We start from the raw sequence: 20,156 nt of genomic DNA on the forward strand, positions 1-20,156 counted from the left end.
GGAGAACATCACACACGGGGGCCTGCTGGGGGGTGGGGGCTAGGGGAGGGATAGCATTAGGAGAAATACCTATTGTAGATGATGGATTGATGGGTGCAGCAAACCACCATGGTACATTTATACCTATGTAACAAACCTGCATATTCTGCACATGTATTTCAGAACTCAAAGTATAATAAAGGCTGGGTGTGGTGGCTCATGCCTGTAATCCAGTACTTTGGGAGGCCAAGGAGGATGGATTATCTGAGGTCAGGAGATTGAGACCATCCAGGCCAACATGGTGAAACCCTGTCTCTACTAAAAACACAAAAATTAGCTGGGTGTGGTGGCACACGCCTGTAATACCAGCTACTCGGACTCAGGAAGCTGAGGCAGGGGAATGGCTTGAACCTGGTGGAGGTGGAGGTTGTGGTGAGCCAAGATCGCACCATTGCACTCCAGCCTGGACAACAAGAGTGAAACTCTATCTCAATTAAAAAAAAAAAAAAAGGTATAATTTAAAAAAAAGAAAAAGAAACATAGCAGAAAGGAAAATGTCTTCAAAACACCAATGATGCAATCAGTAAGATCCAAAATGTGGGAAACTATAGTACAAAAATCCTGGTTTATTCGATTTGTAAGAAGAAAAGAGAAAAAAAGACAGAGATGGAGAAGAAACTTATTGATTAAAAGAGACTTAGTAAACTTAGGAGCCTGAATCTAGTGAACATACTGAAAAACAAATAAAACAAAGCCAAAAAGCACTTGAGACAGTGGAGAAAATCTGAATGTTGCCTGAATATGTGATGATATTAATAAATCATTTTTTTGGATGAGATAATATCATAAACTTTAGAGACACATACTGAAATATTTGTGGAAGATATGAATTGATGCCTAGTATCAGCTTCAAAATAATCCAGGTACAGGGGAAAGAGAGTGTGGAATAGCTAGATGTAGAGATGGAACAGGATTGTCTAAGTGCTTATAATTGTTGAAGCTGGGTAATGAATACTGGAGATGCTCTCTAGACTTTGGTGTATGTTGGAAATTCTGCATAACAGTAAAACATAAAAACAAAACCAAAGTCTTCCAAAATACATGCATAAAAACCACACAATCAAACAACCAACAAAAACCCAATGACTTCCATCATCCTCAGAATACCAACAGGCTTCACATCTTTCTAACCTGATTTATCATTTGCCTTTTCCCTGACTGTGCTCTTGTCAAACCAGCCTTTCTGCTTGTTCCTTAAACAGACAAAGCTCAGCCTTCTGGGGGAAGACAGTTCCAGGCCATTGCATGGCTCTTTGCTGACTTCACTAAGGACTCAGCTTAAATATAACTTCGTCATATACACCTTCCTTGAGCAGTCTATTGAATACAACATCTCCCCACTTTCCAGCCCTGCCCTTGTCACTCCTTATTCTCTTCTCTTCTCTTCTTCTTTGTAGTACTGATCACTAACTGACTTCACATTTGTGTTTACTGGCTTTCCCCCTACTGGAATACACATGCTTTGAGGGTATGGTATTGGACACTCTGTAAGGATGTATATCAGCTGCACTGCTCTACTTTTCTAGCAAGATGTAATGTACTTCCTATTAACTTTGAATATAAATATGTCTAACTTATATCTTGATCCCTCTACTTGGCTCCATAAGGACAAGAATTCTCATAGTATCCCCATAGCAGTGAACCTGATACACTGACTTAACATTTGTTGATTAATTTTAGAAACTTATTAAAGTACATACAGTCTCTGACTTATGAGTGTTAACTTATAATTGTTCAGCTTTACAACAGTAGGAAAGTGATACTCATTCAGTAGAAACCACACTCCAAATTTTGAATTTTGGTATTTTTCCAGACCAGCGATCTGTGGTATGATACTGTTTCATTATGCCGGACAGCAGCAGAGAGCCACAGCTCCCAGTCAGTCACATGATCACAAAGGTAAACATCTAATACCGTAATCTACAGTATACTGTATTTGGCAAATTACATGAGATATCCAACACTTTATTATAAAATACACTTCGTGTTAGATGATTTAACCTAACTGAAAACTAATGTGAGTGTTGGAGCGTGTTTAACGTAGGCTAAGCTAAGCTAAGCTACAATGCTCTGTAGGTTAGGTGTATTAAATGTTTTTTTTGTTTTGTTTTGTTTTTCACTTTTTTTGAGATGGAGTTTCACCCTTGTCATCCAGGCTGGAATGCAATGGCTCAGTGACTGCAACCTCCCGGATTCAAGCGATTCTTATGCCTCCACCTGCGGAGTAGCTATGATTACAGGCACCTGCCACCATACGTGGCTAATTTTTGTATTTTTAGTTGAGATACGGTTTCACCACATTGGCTGGGCTGGTCTCGAACTTCTGACCTCAGGTGACCTCCCCGCCTCGGCCTCCCAAAGTGCTGGGATTGCAGGCGTGAGCCACTGCACGCAGCCTGTATTTTCAACTTTGTGCTATTTTCAACTTGTGATGATCAGTTTATCAGGATGTAGCCCCATTGCAAGTTAAAGAGGATCTGTATTTCAGGAATACTTAAACAGAACTGTCTAAATTCATCAGCTAATGTTCCACCTTAGACTATATGACTGAACTTAATTTTACACAAGCATTTCCCTGAAAATATGTTCCTTACAGTTATACTTTTACAAAATGATTCTTTTTTTAAGAGATGGGTCTTGCTCTGTCACCCAGACTGGAGTATAGTGATACAATCACAGTTCACTACAGCCTCAAACTCCTGGGCTCAAGTAATCCTCTCGCCTCAACCTCCCAAGTAGTTGGGACGACAGGCATGCTCCATCACACCCAGCTAATTGTGTGTGTGTGTGTGTGTGTGTGTGTGTGTCTGTGAAGAAATAGGGATCTCATTATGTCATAGTGAGATAAGATCTCACTGTGTTGCCCAGGCTGGTCTCAAACTAACTTCTGGGCTGAAATGATCCTCCTGTCTTAGCCTCCTAAATTGCTCGGGTTGCAGACGTGAGCCACTATACCTGGCCAAAATTATTCTTTTATTTATTTGTATTTATTTATCTATTTTGAGATGAAGTCTCACTCTGTCGCCCAGGCTGGAGGGCAGTGGTGTGATCTTGGCTCACTGCTGCAACCTCCACCTCCCAGGCTGATTCTCTTGCCTCAGCCTCCTGAGTAGCTGGGACTACAGGCACATGCCACCACACCCTCTGTTTTTAGTAGAAAATTTTTTTTATTTTAGTAGAAACGTGCCACCATGTCCTGTATTTTTAGTAGAAAAATTTTTGTATTTTTAGTAAAAATGGGGTTGCACCATGTTGGCCAGACTGGTCTCGAACTCCTGACCCCAAATGATCCAGCTGCCTTGGCCTCCCAAAATGCTGGGATTACAGGCATGAGCCACTGCACCAGGCCCTCAAAATGATTCTTTTAAACAGTGAATAGACATTCTCAAAAGAAGACATACAAAAGGCCACTAGGTATACAAAAAATGTTTGACATCACTAATCATCAGGGACATGCAAATCAAAACCACAATTAGGTATTCTCTCAACCCAATTAAAATGGCTTTAATCAAAAAGAGGGAATGATGGATGCTGGTGAGGATGTGGAGAAACAGGAACCCTTGTATACTGTTGGTGGGAATGTAAATTAGTAAAACCACTATGGAAAACAGTACAGATGTTCCTCAAAAAAAATTAAAATGGAACTACCATATGAACCAGCAATCCCATTACTAGGTATATATCTAAAAGAAAGGAAATCAATATATCAAAGACACATCTGCACTTCCATGTTCATTTCAGCACTATTCACAATCGCCAAAATATGAAACCAACCTAAGTGCCCATCAATGGATGAATGAATAAATGTGGTATATATACACAAGGGAATATTGTTGAGCCATTAAAACCATGAAATCCCATCATTTTGGGTAACATAGATGGAATTAATGGTCATTATGTTAAGTGAAATAAGCCAAGCACAGAAAGACAAATTATCACATTTTCTCACTCATGTGAGAAAAAGTGAATCTCAGGTTGGGCGCAGTGGTTCATGCCTGTAATCCCAGCACTTCGGAAGGCAGAGGCGGGCAGATCATGAGGTCAGGAGATCGAGACCATCCTAACGTGGTGAAACCCCGTCTCTACTAAAAATAAAAATAAAAAAATTGTCAGGTGTGATGGCATGTGCCTGTAGTCCCAGCTACTCGGGAGGCTGAGGCGGGAGAATTGCTGGAACCCAGGAGGTGGAGGTAAGTAAGCGGAGATCGTGCCACTGCACTCCAGCCTGGGCAACAGAGCGAGACTCCGTCACAAAAAAAAAAAATTTTTTTTAATGAATCTCATGAATATAGAGAGTAGATTGGTGAGCCCAGGCAACACAGCAAGATCTTGTCTCTACAAAAAGTTAAAAAAAAAAAAAATTAGCCAGGCATTATGGCACATGCCTGTAGTCCTAGCTACTCAGGAGGCTGAGACAGGAGGATTGCTTCAGCCCAGGAGTTTGAGGCTGCCATGAGCTATGATCACACCACTCCACTCCCTTCTGGGCAACAGAGTGAGACACCATCTTTTACAAAAAGAAAAAAAAAGGAAAAGAAAGAAAGAAAAGAGACTAGATTGGTAGTTACCAGAAGCCAGGAATAATAGTGGGAAGGAGGCAATAAACAATAGTTGGTTAATGGGTACAAATATACAGTTAGAAGAAATAAGACCTAGTTTTCAATAGCTCAGTAGGGTGACTATAGTTAGCAATAATTTAGTGTACATGTCAAAAGCTAGAAAAGAGTAATTCAAATGTTCCTAGCATAACGAAAAGGTAAATATTTAAAGTGATGGTATCCCAATTATTTTGATTTGATCTTTATACATTATATGAATGTATCAAATTATCACACATACCCCAAACATATGTACATCTATCATGTATCAATTAAAAAACACTTATGCTGGACACAGTGGCTCATGCCTGTAATCCCAACACTTTGGGAGACTGAGGCAGGAGGAATGCTTGAGCCCAGGAATGAGACTAGCCTGGGCAACATAGTGAGATATTGTCTCTACAAAAAATAAAAATAAAAGAAATTAGCCAGGTATGGTGGTCATGCCTGTAGTCCCAGCTATTCAGGAGGGTGAGATGAGAGGATCACTTGAGCCCAGTAGGTCAAGGCTGCACTAAGCCATGATTGCACCACTGCATTCCAGCCTCAGCAACAAAACGAGACTTGTCTCAAAAAAAAAAGTGTTGAGTGGTCTGGGAAATGTCACAAATTTTATTTGCCATGATGGATGATATAGAACATATATACTGTGGATAGAAGTTCTAGAATAAGTTTGGTAATCTTAACCAAAATTTTCCAAACTTAACCACTGCATCTTTTTTGTTGCACAATATATATTACAATACAGAACAATGGTTTATGAAATATACTTTCAGGAAAACATAATAGACAAAAGATAAATAAGTCTCACTTTGTGAGAAATTTTGTTTTACCAAAGAAATGCTGTAGGGTATAGAAATATTATGATCTCTTAATAAATTATAAATCTGTGTCCAAAAAAAGCTTTAGATTATTTTCCTGGTACATCCATTTGCATTGTTAGCTCTGTTTTTTGTTTTACTTTTAAAAAATAGACATAAAACCAAAAACACTTAACTTACTTTTTGGAAAGTAACTTAACTCCTGCGAAAATAACAACTGCTTCAACCCCAAGAGCAGCAAGTATTATGCCATTATATAACACAGCTTGTTCTTGAGTCCAGGCATACATATCCATTGTTAATGGAGCAATGATGCTAAGAAAAAACAAAAAAAGTATTCTTATTTAAATCACAGTAACTGTTATACTTTAAGTGAAGTGTAAGTTTTAAAAATGACAGCTACACATTCAAGAATTTGCATGCCTTTTAACAATGACAACAGACTTAAGCAAAAGTTTGAACACATTTTAAGCGTGTTGTTGTTACATAACTAAGTTACTAAGTCTGCCTACTCATAGTTTACTTTCTAATGTTTATTTTAATTATATAACTAATATAGCCATATTACGGAAAGTCTGAAACAAAAGAAAAGGAAACAAACCACACCAATCACAATGCCTATCATTCTAACATTACTAAATAATCATGGTTATATTTTTAATTAAATTTGTCTCTTTCAATGCAATAATGTTATATTAAGTTATCAGAATATACTGGATTTTTTGAATGTATATATTTTTCTCTTTACCTCTCAATGTCTCTTCCTTTACATGATTATATCCTTCCTTTCCAAGTTTCTCTCCCTACATGCGATCTCTAGTAACTGACTACAAAATGCAATTTATATTTATTGTTTATTATTATTTTTGAGACACCAGAGTCTCACTCTGTCACCTGGGCTGGAGTGCAGTGGCATGATCTCGGCTCACTGCAACCTCCATCTCCTGGGTTCAAGTAATTCTCCTGCCTCAGCCTCCTGAGTAGCTGTGACTACAGGTACCCACCACCACACCCAGCTAATTTTGGTATTTTTAGTACAGACAGGGTTTCACTATATTGGCCAGGCTGGTCTTGAACTCCTGATCTCAAGTGATCCACCTGCCTCAGCCTCCCAAAGTGCTGTGATTACAGGCATGAGCCACTGCACCCAGTCTAAAATTTATTTAATATTGTTTAATTGGTATGTTATTCTTTAATGCGTATGGAGCTTCTGTTTAGGATGATGAAAACGTTCTGGAAATAGTGGTCATGGTTGCACAACATTGTGGATGCACTTAGTGCTACTGAATTGCACACCTTAAAAATAGCTAACATGATAGTGCCAGGCGCGGTGGTTCACATCTGTAATCCAAGCACTTTGGGAGGCCAAGGTGAGCAGATCACTTGAGCCCAGTTGTTCAAGATCAGCCTGGGCAACATGGGGAAACCCTGTCTCTACAAAAAAGACAAACGAATTAGCTGAGCATGGTGGCGCATGCCTGTAGTCCCAGCTACTTGGGGGACTGACCCACAGCTCACTGCAGCCTTGACCTCCCCAGGCTCAGGTGATCCTCCTACCTCAGCCTCCCAAGAAGCTGGGACTACAGGCATGTACCACCACATCCAGCTAATCTTTATATTTTTTGTAGAGATGAGGTTTCACCATGCTACCCAGTCTGGGCTCAAATTCCTGAGCTCAACCAGTTCGCCTGCCTTGACCTCCCAAAGTGTTGGGATTACACGTGTGAGCCACTGTGCGTGGCCAACAATAAGATAATTTATATGACAGAAATAATTTTTAAATGGCATTTAAAAGCAAGGTGAATTTTCTTCCCCAGAAATATACGTCAATTCTGTTATCTTAAGAAATACTCAGATGTATTTTGTACTTGGTATATCTCAATCCAAAAATGTAATTTATAGAACTCTATAACATACTGATCTCATACTAAATATATTTGCTTTAAATTTAAATTGCAGATTTTTTTCCACCTTACTCAAATCTTAGACTTACAAGAATTTCATGAAGAACTCCAGTGGTTTATTAAATCAGTTCCCAGTTCTATGATTTACTTCAATGGATATATATTTTGAATTTCAGTGCTACATGAAATTAGTATTCACGGCCAGGAACGGTGGCTCATGCCTGTAATCCCAGCACTATGGGAGGCCAGTGAAGGTGGATCACCTGAGGTCAGAAGTTTGAGACCAGCCTGGCCAACATGGCAAAACCCCATCTCTATTAAAAATACAAAAAAAAATTAGCTGGGCATGGTGCCGCACGCCTGTAATCTCAGCCACTTGAGAGGCTGAGGCACAAGAACTGCTTGAACCAGGAGGCTGAGGTTGCAGTGAGACAAGATTGAGCCACTGCACTCCAGCCTGGGTGACAGAGACTCTGTCTCAATAAATAAATAAATAGAAATTAGTATTCGTAAAGATCCTTATGTTATCATTACCATTTTAAAAACTCCTATCATTTATGTTTCTGTAAAGAAATAATCAGGATTTGATGGTGGTTTATAAACAAGGAGGACAAAGTAAGTGTACTGACTTCTCATCTTGAACAACGTTTTAAGTTTAATACACATTAAGCTATTCTTGATGTAACTGAGAATCATGCAGACATATTAATCTACTCATACATTTTCACGCTGTTTTGTAATTTTTCCACTTATTCAGAATACATACACCAATAAATACCAATATAAGCCAGGTATTTTCTTGGGGTGGCAGGGGGACGGAGTCTCGCTCTGTTGCCAGGCTGAAGTGCAGAGATGTGATTTCTGCTCAATGCAAACTCCATCTCCCGGGTTCAAGTGATTCTCCTGCCTCAGTCTCCCGAGTAGCTGGGACTACAGGTGCACGCCACCATGCCCAGCTAATTTTTGTAATTTTAGTAGAGACGGGGTTTCACCATGTTGGCCAGGATGGTCTCAATCTCTTGACCTCTTGATCTGCCTGCCTCGGCCTCCCAAAGTGCTGGGATTACAGGCGTGAGCCACCGCACCCAGCCTAAGCCAGGAATTAATACATAAAATATTACAAAAATATGTTTATTTATGCTATCTTAAATTGTGTGCAGTGTCAGTTGTTGGTGGAGGGGTGGGAGGGCTTTCCTAAGATGTAGTAAGTTTCTATGATTTTTTTCATAATAATGCCTGCCTTTCTATCTCAGGATTCTTGAGGAGTTCCTCCTCCAACAATAAGTAGATTTGGAAATAGACTGCTATACTTAAAGGGAATTAAGCACCTTGGACACTCAACATAGCCTTATGACCTTCCTTTACAATCACACAAAGAGAACTGGTCACCTTTGTCCAGATCCTTTGCCAGGGGTAGGCCCTGATGGTTGTGGCTCTTGTATTATTTTGGATAGATCTCTCTGATTCTTAATCACCACCTAGAAGTCAGTCTTTACTCCTTCAAGTCAATATCAATATTGCCCCAAGTCAGACTGGAGTTTGCTTCATAACATGTGCTTAGTTTCCTGTAGCCTCTACTTAGTGCTGGTTTTAGTGCGGAATCTCAGAAATGTTGCATCCTAGACTATGGGGACTAACTAGATATCCTAACTATAAATTTTTTTAAAAGACTGCATTAGTATATGGACTCAAATTCTATGCAATTAGAAATTATAATCCTGTCTCATAATAACCTCTTTAAATTTGAATATCTTTAAATTAAAACAATTATGGAAGTTTTTTTACCAGATATATTTTATGCAAACATTTATTGAAATTTAAAAATTTTATTTTATACAAATTATTCTGAAGTAACTAGAAATCTCATACAAGAAAACACTATATCTCCTCTAAACTCATTCCCATTTGTACTTTAGAACAGTGCTGTCCAATAGAACTGTGACATGATAGAAATGTTCTTTATCTGTGCTAATACAGTGGCCACTAGCCACATATACCCATTACTGAGCACTTGAAATGTGGCTAGTATGACAGAAAATAATTTATTAAATTTACTTTAACTTATATTTACATAGCCACACATGGCTAATGGCTACTATATTGGACAGCATAGCTTTCAATCTTTGCAGCACTATCTATGATTTCTAGACCAGCAGCATCACATCACATGGTAGTTTGGTAGTTTGTTATAAATGCAGATGCTCAGCATCTCACTAGGGTTGCCAATATAGTAAATAAAATACAGGAGACCCAGTTAAATTTGAGATAAACAATAAGTGTTAGTATAAATATGTTCTGTGACATATTTGAAAGTTAAGTATTAGAATGTTCCATGAAGTATTTAGATTGTATTTACACTTTTTATTTTTGAGACAGAGTCTCACTCTGTCACCCAGGCTGGAGTACATGGTATGATATCGGCTCACTGCAACTTCTGCCTCCCAGGTTCAAGCGACTCTCCTGCCTCAGTCTCCTGAGTAGCTGGGATTACAGGCACCTGCCACCACACCCAGCCAATATTTGTATTTTTAGTAGAGACAGGGTTTCACCATGTTGGCCAGGCTGGTCTTGAACTCCTGACCTCAGGTGATCCACCTGGTTTGGCCTCACAAAGTGCTGGGATTATAGGCATGAGCCACTATGCCCAGCTGGATTGTATTAATACTAAAAGTTATCTGTTGCCAGGTGCAGTGGCTCACATCTGTAATCCTAGCACTTTGGGAGGCTGAGGCAGGCAGATCACTTGAGTCCAGGAGTTTAAGACCAGCCTGGACAACACGGCAAGATCCTGTCTCTACTAAAGGAAAAAAAAAAAAAAAAAACAACATTATTTGTTGTTTATTGAAATTCAAATTTAAGCAGGTGGGACATATTTATACTAAAACATTATTCAAATTTAATTGGGCATTCTGTGTTTTATTTTTTATATTATATATTTTTACATTTCTTTATTAACTCCCCTATTCAGAGAAGCAACATCCTATGTTTTATTGGCAACCCTATTTAGTATCACCCTAAGCCTAACGAATCAGAATTTGCATCTTGAACAAGGTTCCCAGGTGATTTCTAAGCACATGAAAGTAAATGAAGCATTGATGTATATTACCCCCTTCCAACTTCTGAAATACTGATTTTTACGTATCTTCCCTTTGTCATACCTCTACCTCATCCTCTTAACTTCCTCCTTCCCTTTACCTGATAGCTCCTTGAAGTTAGCATCCTATTTTTTACCTTTGAATAAAGGAGTTTATACCCACTGTTGACACTTCACCTCTCATTCTTTATTTTTTATTTTGAAAGTTTTCAAACATATTCTCACATATTCATTCCTCAGATTCAACAATCTTTTCCCACACTTGAATCATCACCCCATCCTTTCTCTCACTCCCTCTTTGCTGCCATAGTGTTTTTCACTGGGTGACTCACAAATTTTTATCTCTAGCTTTTACTTTTACTGTCAAAATTACAAATGCCTCTGGGATTTTTTAGTTGTTCTAGAGTAACAATATATTCAGCTTGATCCAAACTGAAATCATCATCTCTTTTCATCCAACTTCCCTTCCTAAATTCTTGTTCTCTCTCATTCTTCCAGGTGATCTAGAATCAAAACCTGGCAGAAATGTTGGCTCTCTCTAATCCTTAATATTCTCTATCCAAATCTCTATCTTGATTCCTCCTTCAACAACTCCTGCTTATCCCTTCTCCATTCTCAGTCACTGCCCTACTTCAGGCCTAGTCAAAATTAATACTTTTATACTGTCTTCCTGAGTCATCCACACAATGTTCTCTTAAAAAGAAAAACACAAATATTGTACCTTTGAAAAGCTTAATAGAGAAATTGTTCAAATTTGTTACTGGCATCATATTTTTTTCACATTCTGATACAGTTTCTTTTACTGGCTTTTCAGTAATAAAACTGTTACCAATGAGATATTACCAGTGAGATATAACCAATCTGGATTAGCCTCTGCATGGAATCAATGTCAAAACTGTCCTAGTTCAAAAACTTACTATAGCTCCTCACCACTCTGGTCTCCACCCTACTACATTTAAATTTATCTTCCACTATTTATTTTGTGAAAATTAAATAATAAAGCTATGAAAGTACCTGGTAAAATAATACTATGTCTTTTCCACAACTTTATGAACTATTGAGGGCCAGGATCAGTCCTTGTATTCTTTCCCCAAGGAGGATATAATTAGTACCTAAATAACAGGTTTTTTTGGTAAAATATAGCTACTTACTGGGTTCTCTGACTTATATGAATCAGAGAAGATCTAAAGGATGAAAATGTGTATTTGTAAAGTATACCAAAACAACAAAAATAAAAAGGCAAAACCGTACCTGTTCTCATGCTTAAAAGAATAAAGAACTGCTTTATTTTATTTATTTACTTATTTTTTTTTGAGACGGAGTCTTGCTCTGTCGCCCAGGCTGGAGTGCAGTGGCCGGATCTCAGCTCACTGCAAGCTCCGCCTCCCGGTTTCACGCCATTCTCCTGCCTCAGCCTCCCGAGTAACTGGGACTACAGGCACCCGCCACCTCGCCCGGCTAGTTTTTTTGTATTTTTTAGTAGAGACGGGGTTTCACCGTGTTAGCCAGGATGGTCTCGATCTCCTGACCTCGTGATCCACCCGTCTTGGCCTCCCAAAGTGCTGGGATTACAGACTTGAGCCACCGCGCCCGGCAAGAACTGCTTTAAATAGAAAGACATGGCCGGGTGCAGTGGCTCACGCCTGTAATCCCAGTACTCTGGGAGGCCGAGGTGGGCGGATCATGAGGTCAGAAGATGGAGACCATCCTGGCTAAAACAGTGAAACCCCGTCTCTACTGAAAAATACAAAAAATTAGCTGGGCGCGGTGGCGGGGTCCTGTAGTCCCAGCTAACCCCGAGGCTGAGGCAGAAGAATGGCGTGAACCCGGGAGGCGGAGCTTGCAGTGAGCCGAGATGGCGCCACTGCACTCCAGCCTAGGCGACAGAGCGAGACTCCATCTCAAAAAAAAAAAAAAAAGAAAGAAAGAAAGACATTTATGTGGTAGTAAAGATATGGAAATCATTGCAAATATCTCAAAGGCTTTAGGATACTGGCTCTCTGAAAATAAGACAAAGTGATTTTTTTTTTACAATGTCTGTAACCTTGTCAATCATGACCACCAAATAACTAATATGGGTATGCCTCTTTAAAAAAAATCAATTTAGGTCACTTCCAGCTTTGAAGATCTTCCCCAATCACCCACTGTGTTGTCCTTAGAAGCAAAATCGAAGTAAATACCAAACAAACAGAATCATTAGAAACACTTTGATAATGTTACATTAATTCAGCCAAATGGGTTTAAAGTACCTTCTTCAAAATTAATATTTTTACACTGTCTTCCTGAGTCATCCACACGATGTTCTCTTAAAAAGAAAAACACAAACATTGTACCTATAAAATGCTTAATAGAGAAGTTGTTTAAATTTATTATTGGCATTGTTTTTTTTTTCACATCCTAATATAGTTTCTTTATTGGTTTTTCAGTAATAAAACTGTTACCAATGAGATATAACCAATAAACTTAAGACAGAAGTTACAATTCTTATCAAATTCTCACAGACAGGTAAAATGAAAAAAATCCAACTCATCCTAAAGCATACATGATCTACTTTAGTATCTGAAGTTTTACAGTGATTATAAACATTAGTAATAAATGTTTTTAGACTATTGAATAAAGCACTCTAAAAACAATAAACAAAACATAATTTAAAAAAATTTTCAAATATATGAAAGAGATATACATTACTAGTAACTTTTATATTTAAGACTGATACAAATCCATTAATCTATTTAAAATGTTATTTTCCATGCCTTTCTCCTACTTAGAAACATGTAGTTTGTAAATCAGGATCAAACCTTCAGGCAGGGCACAGCCTCACATGGCTCATGCCTGTAATCCCAGCACTTTGGGAGGCTGAGGCAGGCAGATCGCTTTGAGGTCAGGAGTTTGAGATCAGCCTGGCCAACACGGTGAAACCCCGTCTCTACTAAAAGTACAAAAATTAGCTGGATGTGGTGGTGTGCACCTGTAGCCCCAGTTACTCGGGAAGCTGAGGCATGCGAATCCTTGAATCTGGGAGATGGAGGTTGCATTGAGCCGAGATAGTGCCACTGCCCTCCAGTCTGAGCAACAGAGTAAAACCTTGTCTCAAAAAAAAAAAAAAAAAAAAAAAACCAAAACCAAAAAACCAAACCTTGAATCTTCAAAGACCTTCCTTTTCTGTTCTCATTTATTAGGTTGTCTTTTGGTTGCCGGTATTACATGCTTTAGTAATATGACCAAAAAATATAAACAAACTATAGACATAGAAAAACAAATACACTTCCTAAGGATAATTATCTTCCAACAATTACAAAGCTCATTAAATTTCACAATCTACAAAAATAGTTTTACCATTTCTATCTAATTACCTTAGTATAGCAAGGATCAGAATAATATTTAAAATTCCCAGGAAGGCGCTAAGTAAAACTGGTGTTGTATACATGTTTATCCGCAGTTTAATCACATCCCATGTCACACCTTTTTCTCCAATGAATGCAAAACAAGTCTGAAAAACTTATTAAGATAAAATTTTCACAGATGAATTACTATATGAGAAGCATAGGATAAAAAATGCAAAAGACATTTACAACAGAATTGGGAACAATGTTATGGAATCATCCTTCTATATCATGCATTCTCAACAGATGCAATTGGTTCTTGATGGGGGGGTCAAAAATTTTCCTCTTTTTAGGTATAAAGCAGGTATGTACAGATATACATATGGTACATAAAAGATATATGATACATCTGTGGCACTGAAATTTTATGGGGTAAAGAGAGTAGGAAAAAACATTGAAAAAGGCTCCTTAGAGAGACAATAATGAAAAAAAGGTTGTGAAACACTGATGCACATGCATTCACAAGGAGTTGTATCTTACATAACTTCTCAGTTTTTTACAAAACATCTCCATAGGCAATTTAAATTATACCATTTCTTCCAATAATTATAAAGGTTTAATCAGCTTCATTATAAGAATGAAAACATATTTTAGATCAGATATCTTAAATATTATTGTGTATATGGTACATATACATATAGGTGTATATATATATTTAATATCATTTGACCATAATGTCATATATAGGTAAAACGAAAAAAAAAAAAACATTTCATCCAAAAGCATACATAATCTACCTTAGTATTTGAAGTTTTTTTAGTGACTTTAAACATTAGTTAGAAGTGTTTTTGGACTGCTGGATAAAGCACTCTAAAGAAATATGAAGTGGCAAAATCTAATTTGGATCTGTGGCAAAAACTCAATTGGAAGAGTACTGGTTTGCTCTTCTGATTTAGATTCTATATGTGGCTCTATAGTAATTCACATATAACTCTAGGGTGAGGACTTAAGATACTGCACCTACCGTACTTAGAACTGTGACTAGCATACAGTAAGCACACAATAAATGTTAGTGCTTGTTGAGGGTTTATTATTGGAAAAGTCATCGAAGTTCTTCAGGCTTATATTTAGTCATCTATAATGCAAAATTTTTAAATGACATAATCTTTAAAATGCTTTTAAGGTGGTAAAAAGTATTTACTAAGAACATAAGTCTATACCAGGTATTATGCTAGATACTGAGGGTAGACTGGAAAATAAAGACTCAAACCATGTCCTGATGTACTTTACAATATAGTATTCAAGTTCAATTATTCTACATTTGTGCTTGTATTTGTTTCAGGGTACTAAATCGAAATAGATTTTGGTGAACAGTGAATTAGATTCCCTTCTGTTGAGCCTTTTCCTTTTGGCTAAATAGAGGAACGTAATGGAAACTGGGGGTGGGAGATGGGGTGTTAATGATGAAGTAAGCTGAGTTGGATTCAAACTGATAATATTCATAACTTCAATATTCAAAATATAGACCAATTATATGGTTTTTCAATATTATTCTAGGCATGAAAATGACTGATTCTTTACTCAGCAGAAAATTAATTTGCCTTGAGGAAATATTAAATCTCATTAATATATTTTTGAGACAGGGTCTCGCGCTTATCACCCAGGCTGGAGTGCAATGATGTGATCTTGGCTCACTGCAACCTCTGCCTCCGGGTTCAAGCGATTCCCCTGCCTCAGCCTCCCAAGTAGCTGGGATTACAGGTGCCTGCCATCACACCTGGCTAATTTTTGTATTTTTAGTAGAGATGGGGTTTCACCATGTTGGCCAGGCTGGTCTCGAACTTCTGACCTCAGGTGATCTGCCTGTCACAGCCTCCCAAAGTGCTGGGATTACAGGTGTGGACCACCGTGCCTGGCCTCACTAATTTTTTAAACACTCAGCAAAAGGGTGACCTTGGACAATTTACTTAGATTCTCTATGCACTGGCATTCCCAACTATAAAAGGGGACTAATAGCACTTAATTTAGTGAATTGGCATCAAGATAAAATGAGTCTAGCCTCATTGCCAGATTAAAAAAAATTAGCTTTCCTCCCTTTCCCTTCAGCTATGAGTTTTTATACTTGGGTTACATTGAATATTTAACCCTCAAAGTTTTCCCAATTCAAATTCAAGTAATGACAAGTGAAGAACACCTACCTGGACCTAGAATAAAACCTAACGCTTGACACATGCTTATATTTGCCATGGAACTTGTTCTTTCTTGAAGGGAAGTAGCACCAGCAGTATATGATCGAACAACTGCTACGTTTCCTTAAAAACAAGACACAATAATCCAAAGTAAGTTATCATTCAGTTTATAAAATTCAATCAAATTTGACTTTATACAGAAGAAGAAATCTTGGTCAACAGTATAGGCACTGCTTCCTCTTTATGATCATACAAAGCATGTAAGGTATTTTTATTAAGCAAATGCATCAATTAACGGACCATACTAGTTTTGGTAATACGAAAACAGTTAAAGATATCAATGAGTGAAAAAATGGTATCATAAGTAAACCAAGCTGGGCACAGTGGCTCACATCCATAATCCCAGCACTTTCAGAGGTCAATGTGGGTGGATCATTTTGACGTCAGGAGTTCAAGACCAGCCCGGCCAACATGGTGAAACCCCGTCTCTACTAAAAATTCAAAAATTATCCACCTGTAGTCCCAACTACTCAGGAGGCTAAGGCAGAAGAATTGCTTGAACCTAGGAGGCTGAGGTTGCAATGAGCCAAGATCGCACCACTGCACTCCAGCCTGGGCAACAAAGTGAGACTTCATCTCAAAAAAAAAAGAATATAAAATTCACTCAATACTAAGACAGCACTTCGTGAATGGCATACCATTGATTACTACAACTATTTTAAAAAGTATTACAAACTCTGTATGCATAAACATGTAATATAAGAAACAGAAAAAAATGCACTAACAATTTTACTGAAAAATTTCATTGAGTACATTACATTCAAGAGATTCTGTTAGGGGGCATAGGATATTTTAAAGTACCATAAATTCTTTCTAATTGCAAAAAGTTTAGGCTAAGAGTGGTGGCTCATGCCTGTAATCCCAGCACTTTGGGAGGCCGAGGCAGGTGGATCACGAGGTCAGTAGTTCAAGACCAGTCTGGCCAAGATGGTGAAACCCCATCTCTACTAAAAATACAAAAATTAGACACAGTGGCAGGTGCCTGTAGTCTCAGCTACTTGGGAGGCTAAGGCAGGAGAATTGCTTGAATCAAGGCAGGTAGAGGTTACAGTGAGCTGAGAACGTGCCACTGCACTCCAGTCTGGGCGACAGAGTGAGACTCGAAAAAAAAAAAAAGTTTATCATCTGATTAGCGAGACAGCATAAAAACAGTACAATACGGCCGGGCGCGGTGGCTCAAGCCTGTAATCCCAGCACTTTGGGAGGCCGAGACGGGCGGATCACGAGGTCAGGAGATCGAGACCATCCTGGCTAACACGGTGAAACCCCGTCTCTACTAAAAAATACAAAAAACTAGCCAGGCGAGGTGGCTGGCGCCTGTAGTCCCAGCTACCCGGGAGGCTGAGGCAGGAGAATGGCGTGAACCCGGGAGGCAGAGCTTGCAGTGAGCTGAGATCCGGCCACAGCACTCCAGCCTGGGTGACAGAGCGAGACTCTGTCTCAAAAAAAAAAAAAAAAAAAAACAGTACAATACTATAAGCAAGTGCCAGAGACATGTCAGAGAAGAAAAAAATCTCTGAAGGGGCAGGGTAGCCCAAGAGGGCTTTGTGGAAAATGTGGAGCTTGAATTGGATCTATTTTTGTTTTGGGTTTTTCTGTTGTTTTTTTTTTTTAAGATGGAGGTCTCCCTATGTTACCCAGGCTGACCTTGAACTCCGGGGCTCAAGAGAGATTCTGCTACCTCAGTCTCCTGAGTAGCTGGTATTATAGGCACATGCCACCACGCCTGGTTTGAACTGAATCTTGAAGAATGAAGAATGATGGGAACAGAAGAGAACTATAGGTAATGAGAACATCATGAGCAAAGGCAAAATGATAGGAAAAATATTTGTTTACAATGAGAGACATGTATGTTGAACTGTGAAATATGAGATTAAAAGGGGATGAGACCAGGTGAAAGTGAGCCATAAATGTCAGAATGAATGTGAATTTGACACAATCAACATACAAACTTACCTGCTCCAATTCCCAACAATCCACGAGCAACCAGCATGTAGTATTTATTATGAGAGGCTGGGATGTGGACATATGCATAGAGGCAGTTGGCTGCCACGGAAATGAAGATGGAGACGATAAGAGGCTCTTTTCTTGGTCTATAATTAGACCATAAACCAAATATAGGTGAAGCTACCATTTGGCCAAGACTATATGAAGCAATAACCCAGCCCAAAAATCTTGTATCAGCTGTCTGATCAATCTGCAGACAAAAGTACGTGCTTTAAGAATTGTTATCCAAGAAAAGTTTAAAATCTAAACACATTTGTCATACCATGTAAAATTTTATATTAAAAAAATAAAAACAATTCTAATGTATAAGTTTTATAACACTATTACTTACAGTAAAGGATTCAAACTTCTGACAATACAATTAAAGTGCTAACAACAGACTGTACACAAGGGAAAAATGCTTGGGAGGCTCATTTTTAAGAATGACCATGGAAATTTTTGGTTCATATAAACCTTGGTAAGAAGATAATCACACATCCTATGTATACATATAGCAATAACATCATGAAAAATAATACAAGCTATTCTTTAATTCTTGTAAATAGAATTCTTTAGACTTATGCTACCCTATACGTTAAACAGCCATTAGTGCTGTAAATCTTTTTTTAAAAAACAGACTAGGCACAAGAGTCAAATGCATAAAGAAGATAATAAAAACACAAAAGATGATAGACAATTCTCTCAATAAACCTGTTATAAATTCTTCCTTTCTACATAGGCAACTCAGTATTCTACCACTTTAAAAGGGTTTACATATCATGATGAACATGAGGGGAGAACCAAATGACTACAACTCAGAAAACAAAATACTTTCAGAAAAACAGAAAATGTTAGCATAGAAAAGACACTATTGTTTATTTTTATTTATTTATTTGAGACAGGGTCTCACTCTGTCACCCAGGCTGCAGCGCAGTGGTGCGATCACGGCTCAGGGCAGCCTCGACCTTGGAGGCCCAAGTGATCCTCCTGCCTCAGCGTCTTGAGTAGCTAGGACTACAGGCTTGCACCACCATGCCCAGCTAATTTTTTTATTTTTGTAGAGACAGGGCCTCCCTATGTTGCCTAGGCTGGTCTTCAACTTCCCGCCTCCAACTCGAAAAGCAATCCTCCTGCCTCGGGAAGGAGCAATTCTCCCACCCTGGCCTCCTAAAATATTGGGATTAGTGGCATGAGCCACCATACCCAGCCAGATTATTTTTTTTCATATATGGTAGGCTAAGCCAGGTGAAGTGGCACAAGCCTGTAATCTCAGCTACTCAGCAGTCTAGAACAGAAGGATCCCTTGAGCCCAGGAGTTGGAAGGTGTAATGCACTATGACTATACCTGTGAAAAGCCACTGCACTCCAGTCTGGGCAACATAGGAAGATTCTGTCTCTAATCTTTCTATTTAATGGCTTTTATTAAATTTTAGGAAATAAATTTAAATGAACATAGATATGTGGTAGAACAATTTAATAAGGAAAACTATGACCTTTTGTTCCCTAAAGATATTTATTTATTTATTTTATTTTATTTATGTACTTTTGAGATGGAGTTTTGCTCTTGTTGCCCAGGCTGGAGGGCAATGGCGCGATCTCAGGTCACTACAACCTCTACCTCCCGGGTTCAAGCGATTCTCCTGCCTCAGCCTCCCAAGTAGCTGAGATTACAGGCATGCGCCACCACACGGGCCCAATTTTTGTATTTTTTTAGTAGCGATGCGGTTTCACCATGTTGGCCAGGCTAGTCTCAAACTCCTGACCTCAGGTGAGCCACCTGCCTCAGCCTCCCAAAGTTCTGGGATCTTGGGTGTGAGCCACCATGCCTGGCAATTCCCTAAAGATATTTAAACTGAAAATATTTAGGTGCGTTTTTCTTTATGGGGCATAAGAAATAATATGCAAAAGTATAATGATACTAATACTTAAAGTTCTAGCCGTTAAAATATCTTTCAGTTTAGGTACTCCGGTTTTCATTTTCTCCCTGTATTACTTTTAGTTTCATTTGTCATCTCTGAAAATAGAAAATAATAATTTCATGTCATATAAAATTTTAAATTAATTTTCAAAAAAGTAATGAAAACTCAATTTTAATGTTAAATGTGTAGTGGTTTGAAAGCAAAACTTTTTTTTTTTTTTTTT

General features: G+C 38.4%; 1 protein-coding gene across 1 annotated transcript in view; it reads right to left on the reverse strand.

The window, feature by feature from the left end:
* MFSD8 (major facilitator superfamily domain containing 8) overlaps positions 1-20,156 on the reverse strand; it is a 57,273-nt gene that overhangs the window by 11,693 nt on the left and 25,424 nt on the right. The window contains exons 4-9 of the mRNA XM_011935624.1: positions 17,985-18,225; positions 15,978-16,091; positions 13,810-13,954; positions 12,706-12,761; positions 11,080-11,149; positions 5,639-5,797 (exon numbers count right to left, since the gene is read on the reverse strand). Of these exons, the coding sequence (XP_011791014.1) occupies positions 5,639-5,797; positions 11,080-11,149; positions 12,706-12,761; positions 13,810-13,954; positions 15,978-16,091; positions 17,985-18,225 (785 nt within the window). The remainder of the gene's footprint in view (positions 1-5,638; positions 5,798-11,079; positions 11,150-12,705; positions 12,762-13,809; positions 13,955-15,977; positions 16,092-17,984; positions 18,226-20,156) is intronic.

The sequence above is a fragment of the Colobus angolensis genome, unplaced genomic scaffold, assembly GCF_000951035.1.
Source record: "Colobus angolensis palliatus isolate OR3802 unplaced genomic scaffold, Cang.pa_1.0 Scaffold145, whole genome shotgun sequence".
Lineage (NCBI taxonomy): Eukaryota > Metazoa > Chordata > Mammalia > Primates > Cercopithecidae > Colobus > Colobus angolensis.